This window comes from Vulpes lagopus, unplaced genomic scaffold (assembly GCF_018345385.1).
Source record: "Vulpes lagopus strain Blue_001 unplaced genomic scaffold, ASM1834538v1 ctg181, whole genome shotgun sequence".
Lineage (NCBI taxonomy): Eukaryota > Metazoa > Chordata > Mammalia > Carnivora > Canidae > Vulpes > Vulpes lagopus.
In genome coordinates, this window is record NW_024570646.1 from 18,845 (window position 1) to 38,232 (window position 19,388).

Consider the following 19,388-nt stretch of genomic DNA (forward strand, 5'->3'; position numbering starts at 1 on the left):
AAACGTCCTTGTTCAATGAGAGTGTAGCTCGGTCCTAGCTCCCATCAAAGTGTCTAGCAGACATCTGCCTGCAAAGCATACACACTTCCGAGAGTTGGGCTTATGGACTGTCCCTCCCACATCCTGCCTGCACGTACACCGCGCTCCTAACAGGCCTAGCCCCGATGCGTGCCTGAAGTGTTGTGAGAGGTAAGTGGAAAGTCCCGGCCCACAAGACTAGTGCATCCAAGCTCAACCCAGCGATTTCCTAGTATTTCCTGTGTGAGCCAGGTGCGACATCCTAAGTGCCATACGAGAGAAGCTAGCTGAACGCCTTGTCCGAAAGCAACTTACTTCGGAGAGTTGAGCTCACCCTCAGTCCCTCACAGTTGCACACTGCCTGCAGAAAGAGTTTCCAACATCTGCACCACAGCCGTTTGTCAGAGGCTTGTGAGACGCAAGTGGAATAAGCAGACCTGGAGGGTGTCTCCAGCTGCAGTGGAGTGGTATTCTGGGTACCTCCTGGCTTAGAACACTGTTACGTTCTCAGTGCCCGAGGAACGCAGCTAGTTGAAAGGTGGCTTGTAGGCGTGCTTCCTTTTGCGAGCTGAGTTCAGGGCAGGACCCTCCCGCATTCTGACTGCCCGTAGATGTAGGTCCCAGCATCCTTATGTTAGGTGCCAGAAGGTTGTGTGAAGAGCATGTGGAAGTGACAAGATTCTCCTCAAGTGTATCTGATCTCAATGCAGACATTGCCAACGTCCTTGTTCAATGAGAGTGTAGCTCGGTCCTAGCTCCCATCAAAGTGTCTAGCATGGGTGGGGCCACAGAGGGAGGACAGGGCGAGCTTGTGGGTTTGGGTCCTGACGCCCTCCACCCACCCCGGGGTCTCTTTCCCCCTTCCTCCTCCTCCTCCTCCACCCCCCCTTCCTCCTCCACCCGCCCGCGGTGCCCCCCTCACCTTCCCGCTCGCCCCTATTGTTCCGCCCCCGGCCTTCCGCCCTTCCCCTTCCCGCCCGCTCCCCTTTTCCCCTCAGTTGCCTCGCGCCTGCAGTTTTTGGCTTTCACCCCCACCAGTGACCAAAGACTTGACCACTCAAAGTCCAGCTCCCCGGAACACTGCTCGACATGGACACCGGTGTGATTGAAGGTGGATTAAATGTCACTCTCACCATCCGGCTACTTATGCATGGAAAGGAAGTTGGCAGTATCATCGGAAAGAAAGGAGAATCAGTTAAGAAGATGCGTGAGGAGAGTGGTGCACGTATCAACATCTCAGAAGGGAATTGTCCTGAGAGAATTATCACTTTGGCTGGACCCACTAACGCCATCTTCAAAGCCTTCGCTATGATCATTGACAAACTGGAAGAGGACATCAGCAGCTCTATGACCTATAGCACAGCTGCCAGTAGACCCCCAGTTACCCTGAGGCTGGTGGTCCCTGCTAGTCAGTGTGGCTCTCTCATTGGGAAAGGTGGTTGCAAGATCAAGGAAATACGAGAGAGTACAGGGGCTCAGGTTCAGGTGGCAGGGGATATGCTCCCCAACTCAACTGAGCGGGCCATCACTATTGCTGGCATTCCGCAATCCATCATTGAGTGTGTGAAACAGATCTGCGTGGTCATGTTGGAGTCCCCCCCGAAGGGCGTGACCATCCCGTACCGGCCCAAGCCGTCCAGTTCTCCAGTCATCTTTGCAGGTGGTCAGGACAGGTACAGCACAGGCAGCGACAGTGCGAGCTTTCCCCACACCACCCCGTCCATGTGCCTCAACCCTGACCTGGAGGGACCACCTCTAGAGGCCTATACCATTCAAGGACAGTATGCCATTCCACAGCCAGATTTGACCAAGCTGCACCAGTTGGCAATGCAACAGTCTCATTTTCCCATGACGCATGGCAACACCGGATTCAGTGGCATTGAATCCAGCTCTCCAGAGGTGAAAGGCTATTGGGGTTTGGATGCATCTGCTCAGACTACTTCTCATGAACTCACCATTCCAAACGATTTGATTGGCTGCATAATCAGGCGTCAAGGCACCAAAATCAATGAGATCCGTCAGATGTCTGGGGCGCAGATCAAAATTGCGAACCCAGTGGAAGGATCTACTGATAGGCAGGTTACCATCACTGGATCTGCTGCCAGCATTAGCCTGGCTCAATATCTAATCAATGTCAGGCTTTCCTCGGAGACGGGTGGCATGGGGAGCAGCTAGAACAATGCAGATTCATCCATAATCCCTTTCTGCTGTTCACCACCACCCATGATCCATCTGTGTAGTTTCTGAACAGTCAGCGATTCCAGGTTTTAAATAGTTTGTAAATTTTCAGTTTCTACACACTTTATCATCCACTCGTGATTTTTTAATTAAAGCGTTTTAATTCCTTTCTCTGTTCAGCTGTTAATGCTGAGATCCATATTTAGTTTTATAAGCTTCTCCCCCCCCTTTTTTTGGCTCATGAATTTTTCTGTTTGTCATGGAAATGTAAGAGTGGAATATTAATACATTTCAGTTTAGTTCTGTAATGTCAGGAATTTTTCAAAAAAATTAAAAGATGGACTGGAGCTTTTTCTTTGTGAATAGAATAGAATGTGTTTTTTTTTTTCGTGATTAATTTTAGTGTTATCTGTCAAATACTTTCAGTTGAAAAAAAAATGGCGAAGAGGGCTGGCCATCATCCTGCACCAGGATTGCCTGCTGCTGCTGCAGTTACTAAGGGAAGAATCACCAGCACTGCTAGTGTCTCACTTGTGGCAAACCTCACCGAAGGTCGGATGACCTCTGCAAGACTTGAGGACAATAGAAGGGCAGTCCTGGCTCTTTCCTCCAATTTTTCCCTGCCTGGGTCAGGTGTACCAGCTGGGAAGTCGCTCACTGCTTCCAGTACTACGATCTAGCCAGCCGTGTGGATTGGATTCGATTGGATTGGAACCAAGTTTTCTTACCCTGTATCACCTAGAGTAGAAACACCACAGGCTTTAAGAAGTTTTCAAAACAACAACAAGTTTTCCAGTGGGATGGACTCGAGGGGCTGGAGAACCCTCTTAACCAGCAAAACCAGATTCTTGTGGTTAAAGAGCACAGGGGAAGCACTAGCTGGTGGAGGGGAAGAGTGCTGCCTAAGGTGGCCAGAAATCCAAGAGGTTTCACCTGCCTCTGGGTGGAGAGGAGGGCAGATATTGGTTGCTGGAGGAAAGGCCTCTCCCTCCCCTTTTACCTGCCAATTAACAGACGCTAGAGAAATTCAATTCTTTATTAGAACTCTTTAGATCAATGTTCCCTCCACCATTTAGCGGCCGTGAAGCTATTAGAGGGGCTACAGAAGTATGACATTGATGATAATGAAATTGATGAAAATGATATAAAGTTTTTTTTAAGACATGGTGTTGAGGGAAGCACTGATGCCAAAGATGATTTATGTCTAAGTGAGTCGGATAAGACAGATGCTAGAATGAGAGCTTATAAGAAAATTGTTGAATTGAGACACCTGCTGGATATTGCTGAGAGCAACTATAAACACTTGGGAGGGATAACAGAAGAAGATCTAAAGCAGAAGAAAGAACAGCTCGAGTCTGAAAAGACTATCAAGGAGCTGCAGGGCCAGCTGGAGTACGAACGGCTCTGGAGAGAAAAATTAGAAGGTCAGCTGGATGAATATCGTGCAGAGGTGGATCAACTCAGGGAGACACTGGAAAAGATTCAGGTTCCCAACTTTGCTGTGGAAGATGACTCTTCTTGTGAGTCAAGCAAAGAGAAGAGGCAAATAAAGAAAAAGGTGTCTTCTGGGGGAGTTTTTGTGAGAAGGTACTAATCAGTGAAATAACTTTAAATAAACTTGCTTGATTTTTCTTTTATTTTTAAAAAAAGGACATTGCAAACGTCCTTGTTCAATGAGAGTGTAGCTCATTCCTAGCTCCCATCAAAGTGTCTAGCAATCATCTGCCTGCAAAGCATACACACTTCCGAGAGTTGGGCTTATGGACTGTCCCTCCCACATCCTGCCTGCACGTACACCGCGCTCCTAACAGGCCTAGCCCCGATGCGTGCCTGAAGTGTTGTGAGAGGTAAGTGGAAAGTCCCGGCCCACAAGACTAGTGCATCCAAGCTCAACCCAGCGATTTCCTAGTATTTCCTGTGTGAGCCAGGTGCGACATCCTAAGTGCCATACGAGAGAAGCTAGCTGAACGCCTTGTCCGAAAGCAACTTACTTCGGAGAGTTGAGCTCACCCTCAGTCCCTCACAGTTGCACACTGCCTGCAGAAAGAGTTTCCAACATCTGCACCACAGCCGTTTGTCAGAGGCTTGTGAGACGCAAGTGGAATAAGCAGACCTGGAGGGTGTCTCCAGCTGCAGTGGAGTGGTATTCTGGGTACCTCCTGGCTTAGAACACTGTTACGTTCTCAGTGCCCGAGGAACGCAGCTAGTTGAAAGCTGGCTTGTAGGCGTGCTTCCTTGTGCGAGCTGAGTTCAGGGCAGGACCCTCCCGCATTCTGACTGCCCGTAGACGTAGGTCCCAGCATCCTTATGTTAGGTGCCGGAAGAGGTTGTGTGAAGAGCATGTGGAAGTGACAGGATTCTCCTCAGGTGTATCTGATCTCAATGCAGACATTGCAAACGTCCTTGTTCAATGAGAGTGTAGCTCGGTCCTAGCTCCCATCAAAGTGTCTAGCAGACATCTGCCTGCAAAGCATACACACTTCCGAGAGTTGGGCTTATGGACTGTCCCTCCCACATCCTGCCTGCACGTACACCGCGCTCCTAACAGGCCTAGCCCCGATGCGTGCCTGAAGTGTTGTGAGAGGTAAGTGGAAAGTCCCGGCCCACAAGACTAGTGCATCCAAGCTCAACCCAGCGATTTCCTAGTATTTCCTGTGTGAGCCAGGTGCGACATCCTAAGTGCCATACGAGAGAAGCTAGCTGAACGCCTTGTCCGAAAGCAACTTACTTCGGAGAGTTGAGCTCACCCTCAGTCCCTCACAGTTGCACACTGCCTGCAGAAAGAGTTTCCAACATCTGCACCACAGCCGTTTGTCAGAGGCTTGTGAGACGCAAGTGGAATAAGCAGACCTGGAGGGTGTCTCCAGCTGCAGTGGAGTGGTATTCTGGGTACCTCCTGGCTTAGAACACTGTTACGTTCTCAGTGCCCGAGGAACGCAGCTAGTTGAAAGCTGGCTTGTAGGCGTGCTTCCTTGTGCGAGCTGAGTTCAGGGCAGGACCCTCCCGCATTCTGACTGCCCGTAGACGTAGGTCCCAGCATCCTTATGTTAGGTGCCGGAAGAGGTTGTGTGAAGAGCATGTGGAAGTGACAGGATTCTCCTCAGGTGTATCTGATCTCAATGCAGACATTGCAAACGTCCTTGTTCAATGAGAGTGTAGCTCGGTCCTAGCTCCCATCAAAGTGTCTAGCAGACATCTGCCTGCAAAGCATACACACTTCCGAGAGTTGGGCTTATGGACTGTCCCTCCCACATCCTGCCTGCACGTACACCGCGCTCCTAACAGGCCTAGCCCCGATGCGTGCCTGAAGTGTTGTGAGAGGTAAGTGGAAAGTCCCGGCCCACAAGACTAGTGCATCCAAGCTCAACCCAGCGATTTCCTAGTATTTCCTGTGTGAGCCAGGTGCGACATCCTAAGTGCCATACGAGAGAAGCTAGCTGAACGCCTTGTCCGAAAGCAACTTACTTCGGAGAGTTGAGCTCACCCTCAGTCCCTCACAGTTGCACACTGCCTGCAGAAAGAGTTTCCAACATCTGCACCACAGCCGTTTGTCAGAGGCTTGTGAGACGCAAGTGGAATAAGCAGACCTGGAGGGTGTCTCCAGCTGCAGTGGAGTGGTATTCTGGGTACCTCCTGGCTTAGAACACTGTTACGTTCTCAGTGCCCGAGGAACGCAGCTAGTTGAAAGCTGGCTTGTAGGCGTGCTTCCTTGTGCGAGCTGAGTTCAGGGCAGGACCCTCCCGCATTCTGACTGCCCGTAGACGTAGGTCCCAGCATCCTTATGTTAGGTGCCGGAAGAGGTTGTGTGAAGAGCATGTTGAAGTGACAGGATTCTCCTCAAGTGTATCTGATCTCAATGCAGACATTGCCAACGTCCTTGTTCAATGAGAGTGTAGCTCGGTCCTAGCTCCCATCAAAGTGTCTAGCATGGGTGGGGCCACAGAGGGAGGACAGGGCGAGCTTGTGGGTTTGGGTCCTGACGCCCTCCACCCACCCCGGGGTCTCTTTCCCCCTTCCTCCTCCTCCTCCTCCACCCCCCCCTTCCTCCTCCACCCGCCCGCGGTGCCCCCCTCACCTTCCCGCTCGCCCCTATTGTTCCGCCCCCGGCCTTCCGCCCTTCCCCTTCCCTCCCGCTCCCCTTTTCCCCTCAGTTGCCTCGCGCCCTGCAGTTTTTGGCTTTCACCCCCACCAGTGACCAAAGACTTGACCACTCAAAGTCCAGCTCCCCGGAACACTGCTCGACATGGACACCGGTGTGATGGAAGGTGGATTAAATGTCACTCTCCATCCGGCTACTTATGCATGGAAAGGAAGTTGGCAGTATCATCGGAAAGAAAGGAGAATCAGTTAAGAAGATGCGTGAGGAGAGTGGTGCACGTATCAACATCTCAGAAGGGAATTGTCCTGAGAGAATTATCACTTTGGCTGGACCCACTAACGCCATCTTCAAAGCCTTCGCTATGATCATTGACAAACTGGAAGAGGACATCAGCAGCTCTATGACCTATAGCACAGCTGCCAGTAGACCCCCAGTTACCCTGAGGCTGGTGGTCCCTGCTAGTCAGTGTGGCTCTCTCATTGGGAAAGGTGGTTGCAAGATCAAGGAAATACGAGAGAGTACAGGGGCTCAGGTTCAGGTGGCAGGGGATATGCTCCCCAACTCAACTGAGCGGGCCATCACTATTGCTGGCATTCCGCAATCCATCATTGAGTGTGTGAAACAGATCTGCGTGGTCATGTTGGAGTCCCCCCCGAAGGGCGTGACCATCCCGTACCGGCCCAAGCCGTCCAGTTCTCCAGTCATCTTTGCAGGTGGTCAGGACAGGTACAGCACAGGCAGCGACAGTGCGAGCTTTCCCCACACCACCCCGTCCATGTGCCTCAACCCTGACCTGGAGGGACCACCTCTAGAGGCCTATACCATTCAAGGACAGTATGCCATTCCACAGCCAGATTTGACCAAGCTGCACCAGTTGGCAATGCAACAGTCTCATTTTCCCATGACGCATGGCAACACCGGATTCAGTGGCATTGAATCCAGCTCTCCAGAGGTGAAAGGCTATTGGGGTTTGGATGCATCTGCTCAGACTACTTCTCATGAACTCACCATTCCAAACGATTTGATTGGCTGCATAATCAGGCGTCAAGGCACCAAAATCAATGAGATCCGTCAGATGTCTGGGGCGCAGATCAAAATTGCGAACCCAGTGGAAGGATCTACTGATAGGCAGGTTACCATCACTGGATCTGCTGCCAGCATTAGCCTGGCTCAATATCTAATCAATGTCAGGCTTTCCTCGGAGACGGGTGGCATGGGGAGCAGCTAGAACAATGCAGATTCATCCATAATCCCTTTCTGCTGTTCACCACCACCCATGATCCATCTGTGTAGTTTCTGAACAGTCAGCGATTCCAGGTTTTAAATAGTTTGTAAATTTTCAGTTTCTACACACTTTATCATCCACTCGTGATTTTTTAATTAAAGCGTTTTAATTCCTTTCTCTGTTCAGCTGTTAATGCTGAGATCCATATTTAGTTTTATAAGCTTCTCCCCCCCCCTTTTTTTTGGCTCATGAATTTTTCTGTTTGTCATGGAAATGTAAGAGTGGAATATTAATACATTTCAGTTTAGTTCTGTAATGTCAGGAATTTTTCAAAAAAATTAAAAGATGGACTGGAGCTTTTTCTTTGTGAATAGAATAGAATGTGTTTTTTTTTTTCGTGATTAATTTTAGTGTTATCTGTCAAATACTTTCAGTTGAAAAAAAATGGCGAAGAGGGCTGGCCATCATCCTGCACCAGGATTGCCTGCTGCTGCTGCAGTTACTAAGGGAAGAATCACCAGCACTGCTAGTGTCTCACTTGTGGCAAACCTCACCGAAGGTCGGATGACCTCTGCAAGACTTGAGGACAATAGAAGGGCAGTCCTGGCTCTTTCCTCCAATTTTTCCCTGCCTGGGTCAGGTGTACCAGCTGGGAAGTCGCTCACTGCTTCCAGTACTACGATCTAGCCAGCCGTGTGGATTGGATTCGATTGGATTGGAACCAAGTTTTCTTACCCTGTATCACCTAGAGTAGAAACACCACAGGCTTTAAGAAGTTTTCAAAACAACAACAAGTTTTCCAGTGGGATGGACTCGAGGGGCTGGAGAACCCTCTTAACCAGCAAAACCAGATTCTTGTGGTTAAAGAGCACAGGGGAAGCACTAGCTGGTGGAGGGGAAGAGTGCTGCCTAAGGTGGCCAGAAATCCAAGAGGTTTCACCTGCCTCTGGGTGGAGAGGAGGGCAGATATTGGTTGCTGGAGGAAAGGCCTCTCCCTCCCCTTTTACCTGCCAATTAACAGACGCTAGAGAAATTCAATTCTTTATTAGAACTCTTTAGATCAATGTTCCCTCCACCATTTAGCGGCCGTGAAGCTATTAGAGGGGCTACAGAAGTATGACATTGATGATAATGAAATTGATGAAAATGATATAAAGTTTTTTTTAAGACATGGTGTTGAGGGAAGCACTGATGCCAAAGATGATTTATGTCTAAGTGAGTCGGATAAGACAGATGCTAGAATGAGAGCTTATAAGAAAATTGTTGAATTGAGACACCTGCTGGATATTGCTGAGAGCAACTATAAACACTTGGGAGGGATAACAGAAGAAGATCTAAAGCAGAAGAAAGAACAGCTCGAGTCTGAAAAGACTATCAAGGAGCTGCAGGGCCAGCTGGAGTACGAACGGCTCTGGAGAGAAAAATTAGAAGGTCAGCTGGATGAATATCGTGCAGAGGTGGATCAACTCAGGGAGACACTGGAAAAGATTCAGGTTCCCAACTTTGCTGTGGAAGATGACTCTTCTTGTGAGTCAAGCAAAGAGAAGAGGCAAATAAAGAAAAAGGTGTCTTCTGGGGGAGTTTTTGTGAGAAGGTACTAATCAGTGAAATAACTTTAAATAAACTTGCTTGATTTTTCTTTTATTTTTAAAAAAAGGACATTGCAAACGTCCTTGTTCAATGAGAGTGTAGCTCATTCCTAGCTCCCATCAAAGTGTCTAGCAATCATCTGCCTGCAAAGCATACACACTTCCGAGAGTTGGGCTTATGGACTGTCCCTCCCACATCCTGCCTGCACGTACACCGCGCTCCTAACAGGCCTAGCCCCGATGCGTGCCTGAAGTGTTGTGAGAGGTAAGTGGAATGTCCCGGCCCACAAGACTAGTGCATCCAAGCTCAACCCAGCGATTTCCTAGTATTTCCTGTGTGAGCCAGGTGCGACATCCTAAGTGCCATACGAGAGAAGCTAGCTGAACACCTTGTCCGAAAGCAACTTACTTCGGAGAGTTGAGCTCACCCTCAGTCCCTCACAGTTGCACACTGCCTGCAGAAAGAGTTTCCAACATCTGCACCACAGCCGTTTGTCAGAGGCTTGTGAGACGCAAGTGGAATAAGCAGACCTGGAGGGTGTCTCCAGCTGCAGTGGAGTGGTATTCTGGGTACCTCCTGGCTTAGAACACTGTTACGTTCTCAGTGCCCGAGGAACGCAGCTAGTTGAAAGCTGGCTTGTAGGCGTGCTTCCTTGTGCGAGCTGAGTTCAGGGCAGGACCCTCCCGCATTCTGACTGCCCGTAGACGTAGGTCCCAGCATCCTTATGTTAGGTGCCGGAAGAGGTTGTGTGAAGAGCATGTGGAAGTGACAGGATTCTCCTCAGGTGTATCTGATCTCAATGCAGACATTGCAAACGTCCTTGTTCAATGAGAGTGTAGCTCGGTCCTAGCTCCCATCAAAGTGTCTAGCAGACATCTGCCTGCAAAGCATACACACTTCCGAGAGTTGGGCTTATGGACTGTCCCTCCCACATCCTGCCTGCACGTACACCGCGCTCCTAACAGGCCTAGCCCCGATGCGTGCCTGAAGTGTTGTGAGAGGTAAGTGGAAAGTCCCGGCCCACAAGACTAGTGCATCCAAGCTCAACCCAGCGATTTCCTAGTATTTCCTGTGTGAGCCAGGTGCGACATCCTAAGTGCCATACGAGAGAAGCTAGCTGAACGCCTTGTCCGAAAGCAACTTACTTCGGAGAGTTGAGCTCACCCTCAGTCCCTCACAGTTGCACACTGCCTGCAGAAAGAGTTTCCAACATCTGCACCACAGCCGTTTGTCAGAGGCTTGTGAGACGCAAGTGGAATAAGCAGACCTGGAGGGTGTCTCCAGCTGCAGTGGAGTGGTATTCTGGGTACCTCCTGGCTTAGAACACTGTTACGTTCTCAGTGCCCGAGGAACGCAGCTAGTTGAAAGCTGGCTTGTAGGCGTGCTTCCTTGTGCGAGCTGAGTTCAGGGCAGGACCCTCCCGCATTCTGACTGCCCGTAGACGTAGGTCCCAGCATCCTTATGTTAGGTGCCGGAAGAGGTTGTGTGAAGAGCATGTGGAAGTGACAGGATTCTCCTCAGGTGTATCTGATCTCAATGCAGACATTGCAAACGTCCTTGTTCAATGAGAGTGTAGCTCGGTCCTAGCTCCCATCAAAGTGTCTAGCAGACATCTGCCTGCAAAGCATACACACTTCCGAGAGTTGGGCTTATGGACTGTCCCTCCCACATCCTGCCTGCACGTATACCGCGCTCCTAACAGGCCTAGCTCCGATGCGTGCCTGAAGTTTTGTGAGACGTAAATGGAAAGTCCCGGCCCACAAGACTAGTGCATCCAAGCTCAACCCAGCGATTTCCTAGTATTTCCTGTGTGATCCAGGTGCGACATCCTAAGTGCCATACGAGAGAAGCTAGCTGAACACCTTGTGCAAAAGCAACTTACTTCGGAGAGTTGAACTCACCCTCCGTCCCTCACAGTTGCACACTTCCTGCAGAAAGAGTTTCCAACATCTGCACCACAGCCGTTTGTCAGAGGCTTGTGAGACGCAAGTGGAATAAGCAGACCTGGAGGGTGTCTCCAGCTGCAGTGGCGTCGTATTCTGGGTACCTCCTGGCTTAGAACACTGTTACGTTCTCAGTGCCCGAGGAACGCAGCTAGTTGAAAGGTGGCTTGTAGGCGTGCTTCCTTTTGCGAGCTGAGTTCAGGGCAGGACCCTCCCGCATTCGGACTGCCCGTAGATGTAGGTCCCAGCATCCTTATGTTAGTTGCCGGAAGGGGTTGTGTGAAGAGCATGTTGAAGTGACAGTATTCTCCTCAAGTGTATCTGATCTCAATGCAGACATTGCCAACGTCCTTGTTCAATGTGAGTGTAGCTCGGTCCTAGCTCCCATCAAAGTGTCTAGCATGGGTGGGGCCACAGAGGGAGGACAGGGCGAGCTTGTGGGTTTGGGTCCTGACGCCCTCCACCCACCCCGGGGTCTCTTTCCCCCTTCCTCCTCCTCCTCCTCCACCCCCCCTTCCTCCTCCACCCGCCCGCGGTGCCCCCCTCACCTTCCCGCTCGCCCCTATTGTTCCGCCCCCGGCCTTCCGCCCTTCCCCTTCCCTCCCGCTCCCCTTTTCCCCTCAGTTGCCTCGCGCCCGCAGTTTTTGGCTTTCACCCCCACCAGTGACCAAAGACTTGACCACTCAAAGTCCAGCTCCCCGGAACACTGCTCGACATGGACACCGGTGTGATGGAAGGTGGATTAAATGTCACTCTCCATCCGGCTACTTATGCATGGAAAGGAAGTTGGCAGTATCATCGGAATGAAAGGAGAATCAGTTAAGAAGATGCGTGAGGAGAGTGGTGCACGTATCAACATCTCAGAAGGGAATTGTCCTGAGAGAATTATCACTTTGGCTGGACCCACTAACGCCATCTTCAAAGCCTTCGCTATGATCATTGACAAACTGGAAGAGGACATCAGCAGCTCTATGACCAATAGCACAGCTGCCAGTAGACCCCCAGTTACCCTGAGGCTGGTGGTCCCTGCTAGTCAGTGTGGCTCTCTCATTGGGAAAGGTGGTTGCAAGATCAAGGAAATACGAGAGAGTACAGGGGCTCAGGTTCAGGTGGCAGGGGATATGCTCCCCAACTCAACTGAGCGGGCCATCACTATTGCTGGCATTCCGCAATCCATCATTGAGTGTGTGAAACAGATCTGCGTGGTCATGTTGGAGTCCCCCCCGAAGGGCGTGACCATCCCGTACCGGCCCAAGCCGTCCAGTTCTCCAGTCATCTTTGCAGGTGGTCAGGACAGGTACAGCACAGGCAGCGACAGTGCGAGCTTTCCCCACACCACCCCGTCCATGTGCCTCAACCCTGACCTGGAGGGACCACCTCTAGAGGCCTATACCATTCAAGGACAGTATGCCATTCCACAGCCAGATTTGACCAAGCTGCACCAGTTGTCAATGCAACAGTCTCATTTTCCCATGACGCATGGCAACACCGGATTCAGTGGCATTGAATCCAGCTCTCCAGAGGTGAAAGGCCATTGGGGTTTGGATGCATCTGCTCAGACTACTTCTCATGAACTCACCATTCCAAACGATTTGATTGGCTGCATAATCAGGCGTCAAGGCACCAAAATCAATGAGATCCGTCAGATGTCTGGGGCGCAGATCAAAATTGCGAACCCAGTGGAAGGATCTACTGATAGGCAGGTTACCATCACTGGATCTGCTGCCAGCATTAGCCTGGCTCAATATCTAATCAATGTCAGGCTTTCCTCGGAGACGGGTGGCATGGGGAGCAGCTAGAACAATGCAGATTCATCCATAATCCCTTTCTGCTGTTCACCACCACCCATGATCCATCTGTGTAGTTTCTGAACAGTCAGCGATTCCAGGTTTTAAATAGTTTGTAAATTTTCAGTTTCTACACACTTTATCATCCACTCGTGATTTTTTAATTAAAGCGTTTTAATTCCTTTCTCTGTTCAGCTGTTAATGCTGAGATCCATATTTAGTTTTATAAGCTTCTCCCCCCCCCTTTTTTTTGGCTCATGAATTTTTCTGTTTGTCATGGAAATGTAAGAGTGGAATATTAATACATTTCAGTTTAGTTCTGTAATGTCAGGAATTTTTCAAAAAAATTAAAAGATGGACTGGAGCTTTTTCTTTGTGAATAGAATAGAATGTGTTTTTTTTTTTCGTGATTAATTTTAGTGTTATCTGTCAAATACTTTCAGTTGAAAAAAAAATGGCGAAGAGGGCTGGCCATCATCCTGCACCAGGATTGCCTGCTGCTGCTGCAGTTACTAAGGGAAGAATCACCAGCACTGCTAGTGTCTCACTTGTGGCAAACCTCACCGAAGGTCGGATGACCTCTGCAAGACTTGAGGACAATAGAAGGGCAGTCCTGGCTCTTTCCTCCAATTTTTCCCTGCCTGGGTCAGGTGTACCAGCTGGGAAGTCGCTCACTGCTTCCAGTACTACGATCTAGCCAGCCGTGTGGATTGGATTCGATTGGATTGGAACCAAGTTTTCTTACCCTGTATCACCTAGAGTAGAAACACCACAGGCTTTAAGAAGTTTTCAAAACAACAACAAGTTTTCCAGTGGGATGGACTCGAGGGGCTGGAGAACCCTCTTAACCAGCAAAACCAGATTCTTGTGGTTAAAGAGCACAGGGGAAGCACTAGCTGGTGGAGGGGAAGAGTGCTGCCTAAGGTGGCCAGAAATCCAAGAGGTTTCACCTGCCTCTGGGTGGAGAGGAGGGCAGATATTGGTTGCTGGAGGAAAGGCCTCTCCCTCCCCTTTTACCTGCCAATTAACAGACGCTAGAGAAATTCAATTCTTTATTAGAACTCTTTAGATCAATGTTCCCTCCACCATTTAGCGGCCGTGAAGCTATTAGAGGGGCTACAGAAGTATGACATTGATGATAATGAAATTGATGAAAATGATATAAAGTTTTTTTTAAGACATGGTGTTGAGGGAAGCACTGATGCCAAAGATGATTTATGTCTAAGTGAGTCGGATAAGACAGATGCTAGAATGAGAGCTTATAAGAAAATTGTTGAATTGAGACACCTGCTGGATATTGCTGAGAGCAACTATAAACACTTGGGAGGGATAACAGAAGAAGATCTAAAGCAGAAGAAAGAACAGCTCGAGTCTGAAAAGACTATCAAGGAGCTGCAGGGCCAGCTGGAGTACGAACGGCTCTGGAGAGAAAAATTAGAAGGTCAGCTGGATGAATATCGTGCAGAGGTGGATCAACTCAGGGAGACACTGGAAAAGATTCAGGTTCCCAACTTTGCTGTGGAAGATGACTCTTCTTGTGAGTCAAGCAAAGAGAAGAGGCAAATAAAGAAAAAGGTGTCTTCTGGGGGAGTTTTTGTGAGAAGGTACTAATCAGTGAAATAACTTTAAATAAACTTGCTTGATTTTTCTTTTATTTTTAAAAAAAGGACATTGCAAACGTCCTTGTTCAATGAGAGTGTAGCTCATTCCTAGCTCCCATCAAAGTGTCTAGCAATCATCTGCCTGCAAAGCATACACACTTCCGAGAGTTGGGCTTATGGACTGTCCCTCCCACATCCTGCCTGCACGTACACCGCGCTCCTAACAGGCCTAGCCCCGATGCGTGCCTGAAGTGTTGTGAGAGGTAAGTGGAAAGTCCCGGCCCACAAGACTAGTGCATCCAAGCTCAACCCAGCGATTTCCTAGTATTTCCTGTGTGAGCCAGGTGCGACATCCTAAGTGCCATACGAGAGAAGCTAGCTGAACGCCTTGTCCGAAAGCAACTTACTTCGGAGAGTTGAGCTCACCCTCAGTCCCTCACAGTTGCACACTGCCTGCAGAAAGAGTTTCCAACATCTGCACCACAGCCGTTTGTCAGAGGCTTGTGAGACGCAAGTGGAATAAGCAGACCTGGAGGGTGTCTCCAGCTGCAGTGGAGTGGTATTCTGGGTACCTCCTGGCTTAGAACACTGTTACGTTCTCAGTGCCCGAGGAACGCAGCTAGTTGAAAGCTGGCTTGTAGGCGTGCTTCCTTGTGCGAGCTGAGTTCAGGGCAGGACCCTCCCGCATTCTGACTGCCCGTAGACGTAGGTCCCAGCATCCTTATGTTAGGTGCCGGAAGAGGTTGTGTGAAGAGCATGTGGAAGTGACAGGATTCTCCTCAGGTGTATCTGATCTCAATGCAGACATTGCAAACGTCCTTGTTCAATGAGAGTGTAGCTCGGTCCTAGCTCCCATCAAAGTGTCTAGCAGACATCTGCCTGCAAAGCATACACACTTCCGAGAGTTGGGCTTATGGACTGTCCCTCCCACATCCTGCCTGCACGTACACCGCGCTCCTAACAGGCCTAGCCCCGATGCGTGCCTGAAGTGTTGTGAGAGGTAAGTGGAAAGTCCCGGCCCACAAGACTAGTGCATCCAAGCTCAACCCAGCGATTTCCTAGTATTTCCTGTGTGAGCCAGGTGCGACATCCTAAGTGCCATACGAGAGAAGCTAGCTGAACGCCTTGTCCGAAAGCAACTTACTTCGGAGAGTTGAGCTCACCCTCAGTCCCTCACAGTTGCACACTGCCTGCAGAAAGAGTTTCCAACATCTGCACCACAGCCGTTTGTCAGAGGCTTGTGAGACGCAAGTGGAATAAGCAGACCTGGAGGGTGTCTCCAGCTGCAGTGGAGTGGTATTCTGGGTACCTCCTGGCTTAGAACACTGTTACGTTCTCAGTGCCCGAGGAACGCAGCTAGTTGAAAGCTGGCTTGTAGGCGTGCTTCCTTGTGCGAGCTGAGTTCAGGGCAGGACCCTCCCGCATTCTGACTGCCCGTAGACGTAGGTCCCAGCATCCTTATGTTAGGTGCCGGAAGAGGTTGTGTGAAGAGCATGTGGAAGTGACAGGATTCTCCTCAGGTGTATCTGATCTCAATGCAGACATTGCAAACGTCCTTGTTCAATGAGAGTGTAGCTCGGTCCTAGCTCCCATCAAAGTGTCTAGCAGACATCTGCCTGCAAAGCATACACACTTCCGAGAGTTGGGCTTATGGACTGTCCCTCCCACATCCTGCCTGCACGTACACCGCGCTCCTAACAGGCCTAGCCCCGATGCGTGCCTGAAGTGTTGTGAGAGGTAAGTGGAAAGTCCCGGCCCACAAGACTAGTGCATCCAAGCTCAACCCAGCGATTTCCTAGTATTTCCTGTGTGAGCCAGGTGCGACATCCTAAGTGCCATACGAGAGAAGCTAGCTGAACGCCTTGTCCGAAAGCAACTTACTTCGGAGAGTTGAGCTCACCCTCAGTCCCTCACAGTTGCACACTGCCTGCAGAAAGAGTTTCCAACATCTGCACCACAGCCGTTTGTCAGAGGCTTGTGAGACGCAAGTGGAATAAGCAGACCTGGAGGGTGTCTCCAGCTGCAGTGGAGTGGTATTCTGGGTACCTCCTGGCTTAGAACACTGTTACGATCTCAGTGCCCGAGGAACGCAGCTAGTTGAAAGCTGGCTTGTAGGCGTGCTTCCTTGTGCGAGCTGAGTTCAGGGCAGGACCCTCCCGCATTCTGACTGCCCGTAGACGTAGGTCCCAGCATCCTTATGTTAGGTGCCGGAAGAGGTTGTGTGAAGAGCATGTGGAAGTGACAGGATTCTCCTCAAGTGTATCTGATCTCAATGCAGACATTGCCAACGTCCTTGTTCAATGAGAGTGTAGCTCGGTCCTAGCTCCCATCAAAGTGTCTAGCATGGGTAGGGCCACAGAGGGAGGGCAGGGCGAGGTTGTCGGTTTGGGTCCTGGCGCCCTCCACCCACCCCGGGTCTCTTTCCCCCTTCCTCCTCCACCTCCTCCACCCCCCCTTCCTCCTCCGCCCACCCGCGGGGCCCCCCTCACCTTCCCGCTCGCCCCTATTGTTCCGCCCCCGGCCTTCCGCCCTTCCCCTTCCCGCCCGCTCCCCTTTTCCCCTCAGTCGTCTCGCGCCTGCAGTTTTTGGCTTTCACCCCCACCAGTGACCAAAGACTTGACCACTCAAAGTCCAGCTCCCCGGATCACTGCTCGACATGGACTCCGGTGTGATTGAAGGTGGATTAAATGTCACTCTCACCATCCGGCTACTTATGCATGGAAAGGAAGTTGGCAGTATCATCGGAAAGAAAGGAGAATCAGTTAAGAAGATGCGTGAGGAGAGTGGTGCACGTATCAACATCTCAGAAGGGAATTGTCCTGAGAGAATTATCACTTTGGCTGGACCCACTAACGCCATCTTCAAAGCCTTCGCTATGATCATTGACAAACTGGAAGAGGACATCAGCAGCTCTATGACCAATAGCACAGCTGCCAGTAGACCCCCAGTTACCCTGAGGCTGGTGGTCCCTGCTAGTCAGTGTGGCTCTCTCATTGGGAAAGGTGGTTGCAAGATCAAGGAAATACGAGAGAGTACAGGGGCTCAGGTTCAGGTGGCAGGGGATATGCTCCCCAACTCAACTGAGCGGGCCATCACTATTGCTGGCATTCCGCAATCCATCATTGAGTGTGTGAAACAGATCTGCGTGGTCATGTTGGAGTCCCCCCCGAAGGGCGTGACCATTCCGTACCGGCCAAGCCGTCCAGTTCTCCAGTCATCTTTGCAGGTGGTCAGGACAGGTACAGCACAGGCAGCGACAGTGCGAGCTTTCCCCACACCACCCCGTCCATGTGCCTCAACCTTGACCTGGAGGGACCACCTCTAGAGGCCTATACCATTCAAGGACAGTATGCCATTCCACAGCCAGATTTGACCAAGCTGCACCAGTTGGCAATGCAACAGTCTCATTTTCCCATGACGCATGGCAACACCGGATTCAGTGGCATTGAATCCAGCTCTTCAGAGGTGAAAGGCTATTGGGGTTTGGATGCATCTGCTCAGACTACTTCTCATGAACTCACCATTCCAAACGTTTTGATTGGCTGCATAATCAGGCGTCAAGGCACCAAAATCAATGAGATCCGTCAGATGTCTGGGGCGCAGATCAAAATTGCGAACCCAGTGGAAGGATCTACTGATAGGCAGGTTACCATCACTGGATCTGCTGCCAGCATTAGCCTGGCTCAATATCTAATCAATGTCAGGCTTTCCTCGGAGACGGGTGGCATGGGGAGCAGCTAGAACAATGCAGATTCATCCATAATCCCTTTCTGCTGTTCACCACCACCCATGATCCATCTGTGTAGTTTCTGAACAGTCAGCTATTCCAGGTTTTAAATAGTTTGTAAATTTTCAGTTTCTACACACTTTATCATCCACTCGTGATTTTTTAATTAAAGCGTTTTAATTCCTTTCTCTGTTCAGCTGTTAATGCTGAGATCCATATTTAGTTTTATAAGCTTCTCCCCCCCCCCTTTTTTTGGCTCATGAATTTTTCTGTTTGTCATGGAAATGTAAGAGTGGAATATTAATACATTTCAGTTTAGTTCTGTAAGGTCAGGAATTTTTCAAAAAAATTAAAAGATGGACTGGAGCTTTTTCTTTGTGAATAGAATAGAATGTTTTTTTTTTTTTCGTGATTAATTTTAGTGTTATCTGTCAAATACTTTCAGTTGAAAAAAAATGGCGAAGAGGGCTGGCCATCATCCTGCACCAGGATTGCCTGCTGCTGCTGCAGTTACTAAGGGAAGAATCACCAGCACTGCTAGTGTCTCACTTGTGGCAAACCTCACCGAAGGTCGGATGACCTCTGCAAGACTTGAGGACAATAGAAGGGCAGTCCTGGCTCTTTCCTCCAATTTTTCCCTGCCTGGGTCAGGTGTACCAGCTGGGAAGTTGCTCACTGCTTCCAGTACTACGATCTAGCCAGCCGTGTGGATTGGATTCGATTGGATTGGAACCAAGTTTTCTTACCCTGTATCACCTAGAGTAGAAACACCACAGGCTTTAAGAAGTTTTCAAAACAACAACAAGTTTTCCAGTGGGATGGACTCGAGGGGCTGGAGAACCCTCTTAACCAGCAAAACCAGATTCTTGTGGTTAAAGAGCACAGGGGAAGCACTAGCTGGTGGAGGGGAAGAGTGCTGCCTAAGGTGGCCAGAAATCCAAGAGGTTTCACCTGCCTCTGGGTGGAGAGGACGGCAGATATTGGTTGCTGGAGGAAAGGCCTCTCCCTCCCCTTTTACCTGCCAATTAACAGACGCTAGAGAAATTCAATTCTTTATTAGAACTCTTTAGATCAATGTTCCCTCCACCATTTAGCGGCCGTGAAGCTATTAGAGGGGCTACAGAAGTATGACATTGATGATAATGAAATTGATGAAAATGATATAAAGTTTTTTTTAAGACATGGTGTTGAGGGAAGCACTGATGCCCAAAAGATGATTA

The 19,388-nt window shown here is 49.9% G+C and overlaps 1 protein-coding gene and 3 pseudogenes across 1 annotated transcript; all 4 read left to right on the forward strand.

Annotated features, from left to right (window-relative positions):
- The first annotated feature begins 1,107 nt into the window (after positions 1-1,107).
- On the forward strand, positions 1,108-2,193 carry LOC121483849 (poly(rC)-binding protein 2-like). Its single transcript, XM_041742365.1, has 2 exons — positions 1,108-1,711; positions 1,778-2,193. Exons 1-2 carry the CDS (start codon positions 1,108-1,110, stop codon positions 2,191-2,193), a joined length of 1,020 nt encoding a protein of 339 aa, XP_041598299.1.
- Positions 2,194-6,439: 4,246 nt separating this feature from the next.
- Positions 6,440-7,523, forward strand: LOC121483848 (annotated as a pseudogene).
- Positions 7,524-11,768: 4,245 nt separating this feature from the next.
- On the forward strand, positions 11,769-12,852 carry LOC121483847 (annotated as a pseudogene).
- A 4,154-nt stretch (positions 12,853-17,006) lies between these two features.
- Positions 17,007-18,182, forward strand: LOC121483846 (annotated as a pseudogene).
- Positions 18,183-19,388: the final 1,206 nt, after the last annotated feature.

Coding starts and splice junctions, on each gene's coding strand:
- LOC121483849 (XM_041742365.1), top strand. CDS start 1,108: ATGGACACCGGTGTGATTGAAGGTGGATTAAATGTCACTCTCACCATC. Junction 1,712..1,777: donor GTACAGCACAGGCAGCGACA/GTGCGAGCTTTC, acceptor GACCACCTCTAG/AGGCCTATACCATTCAAGGA.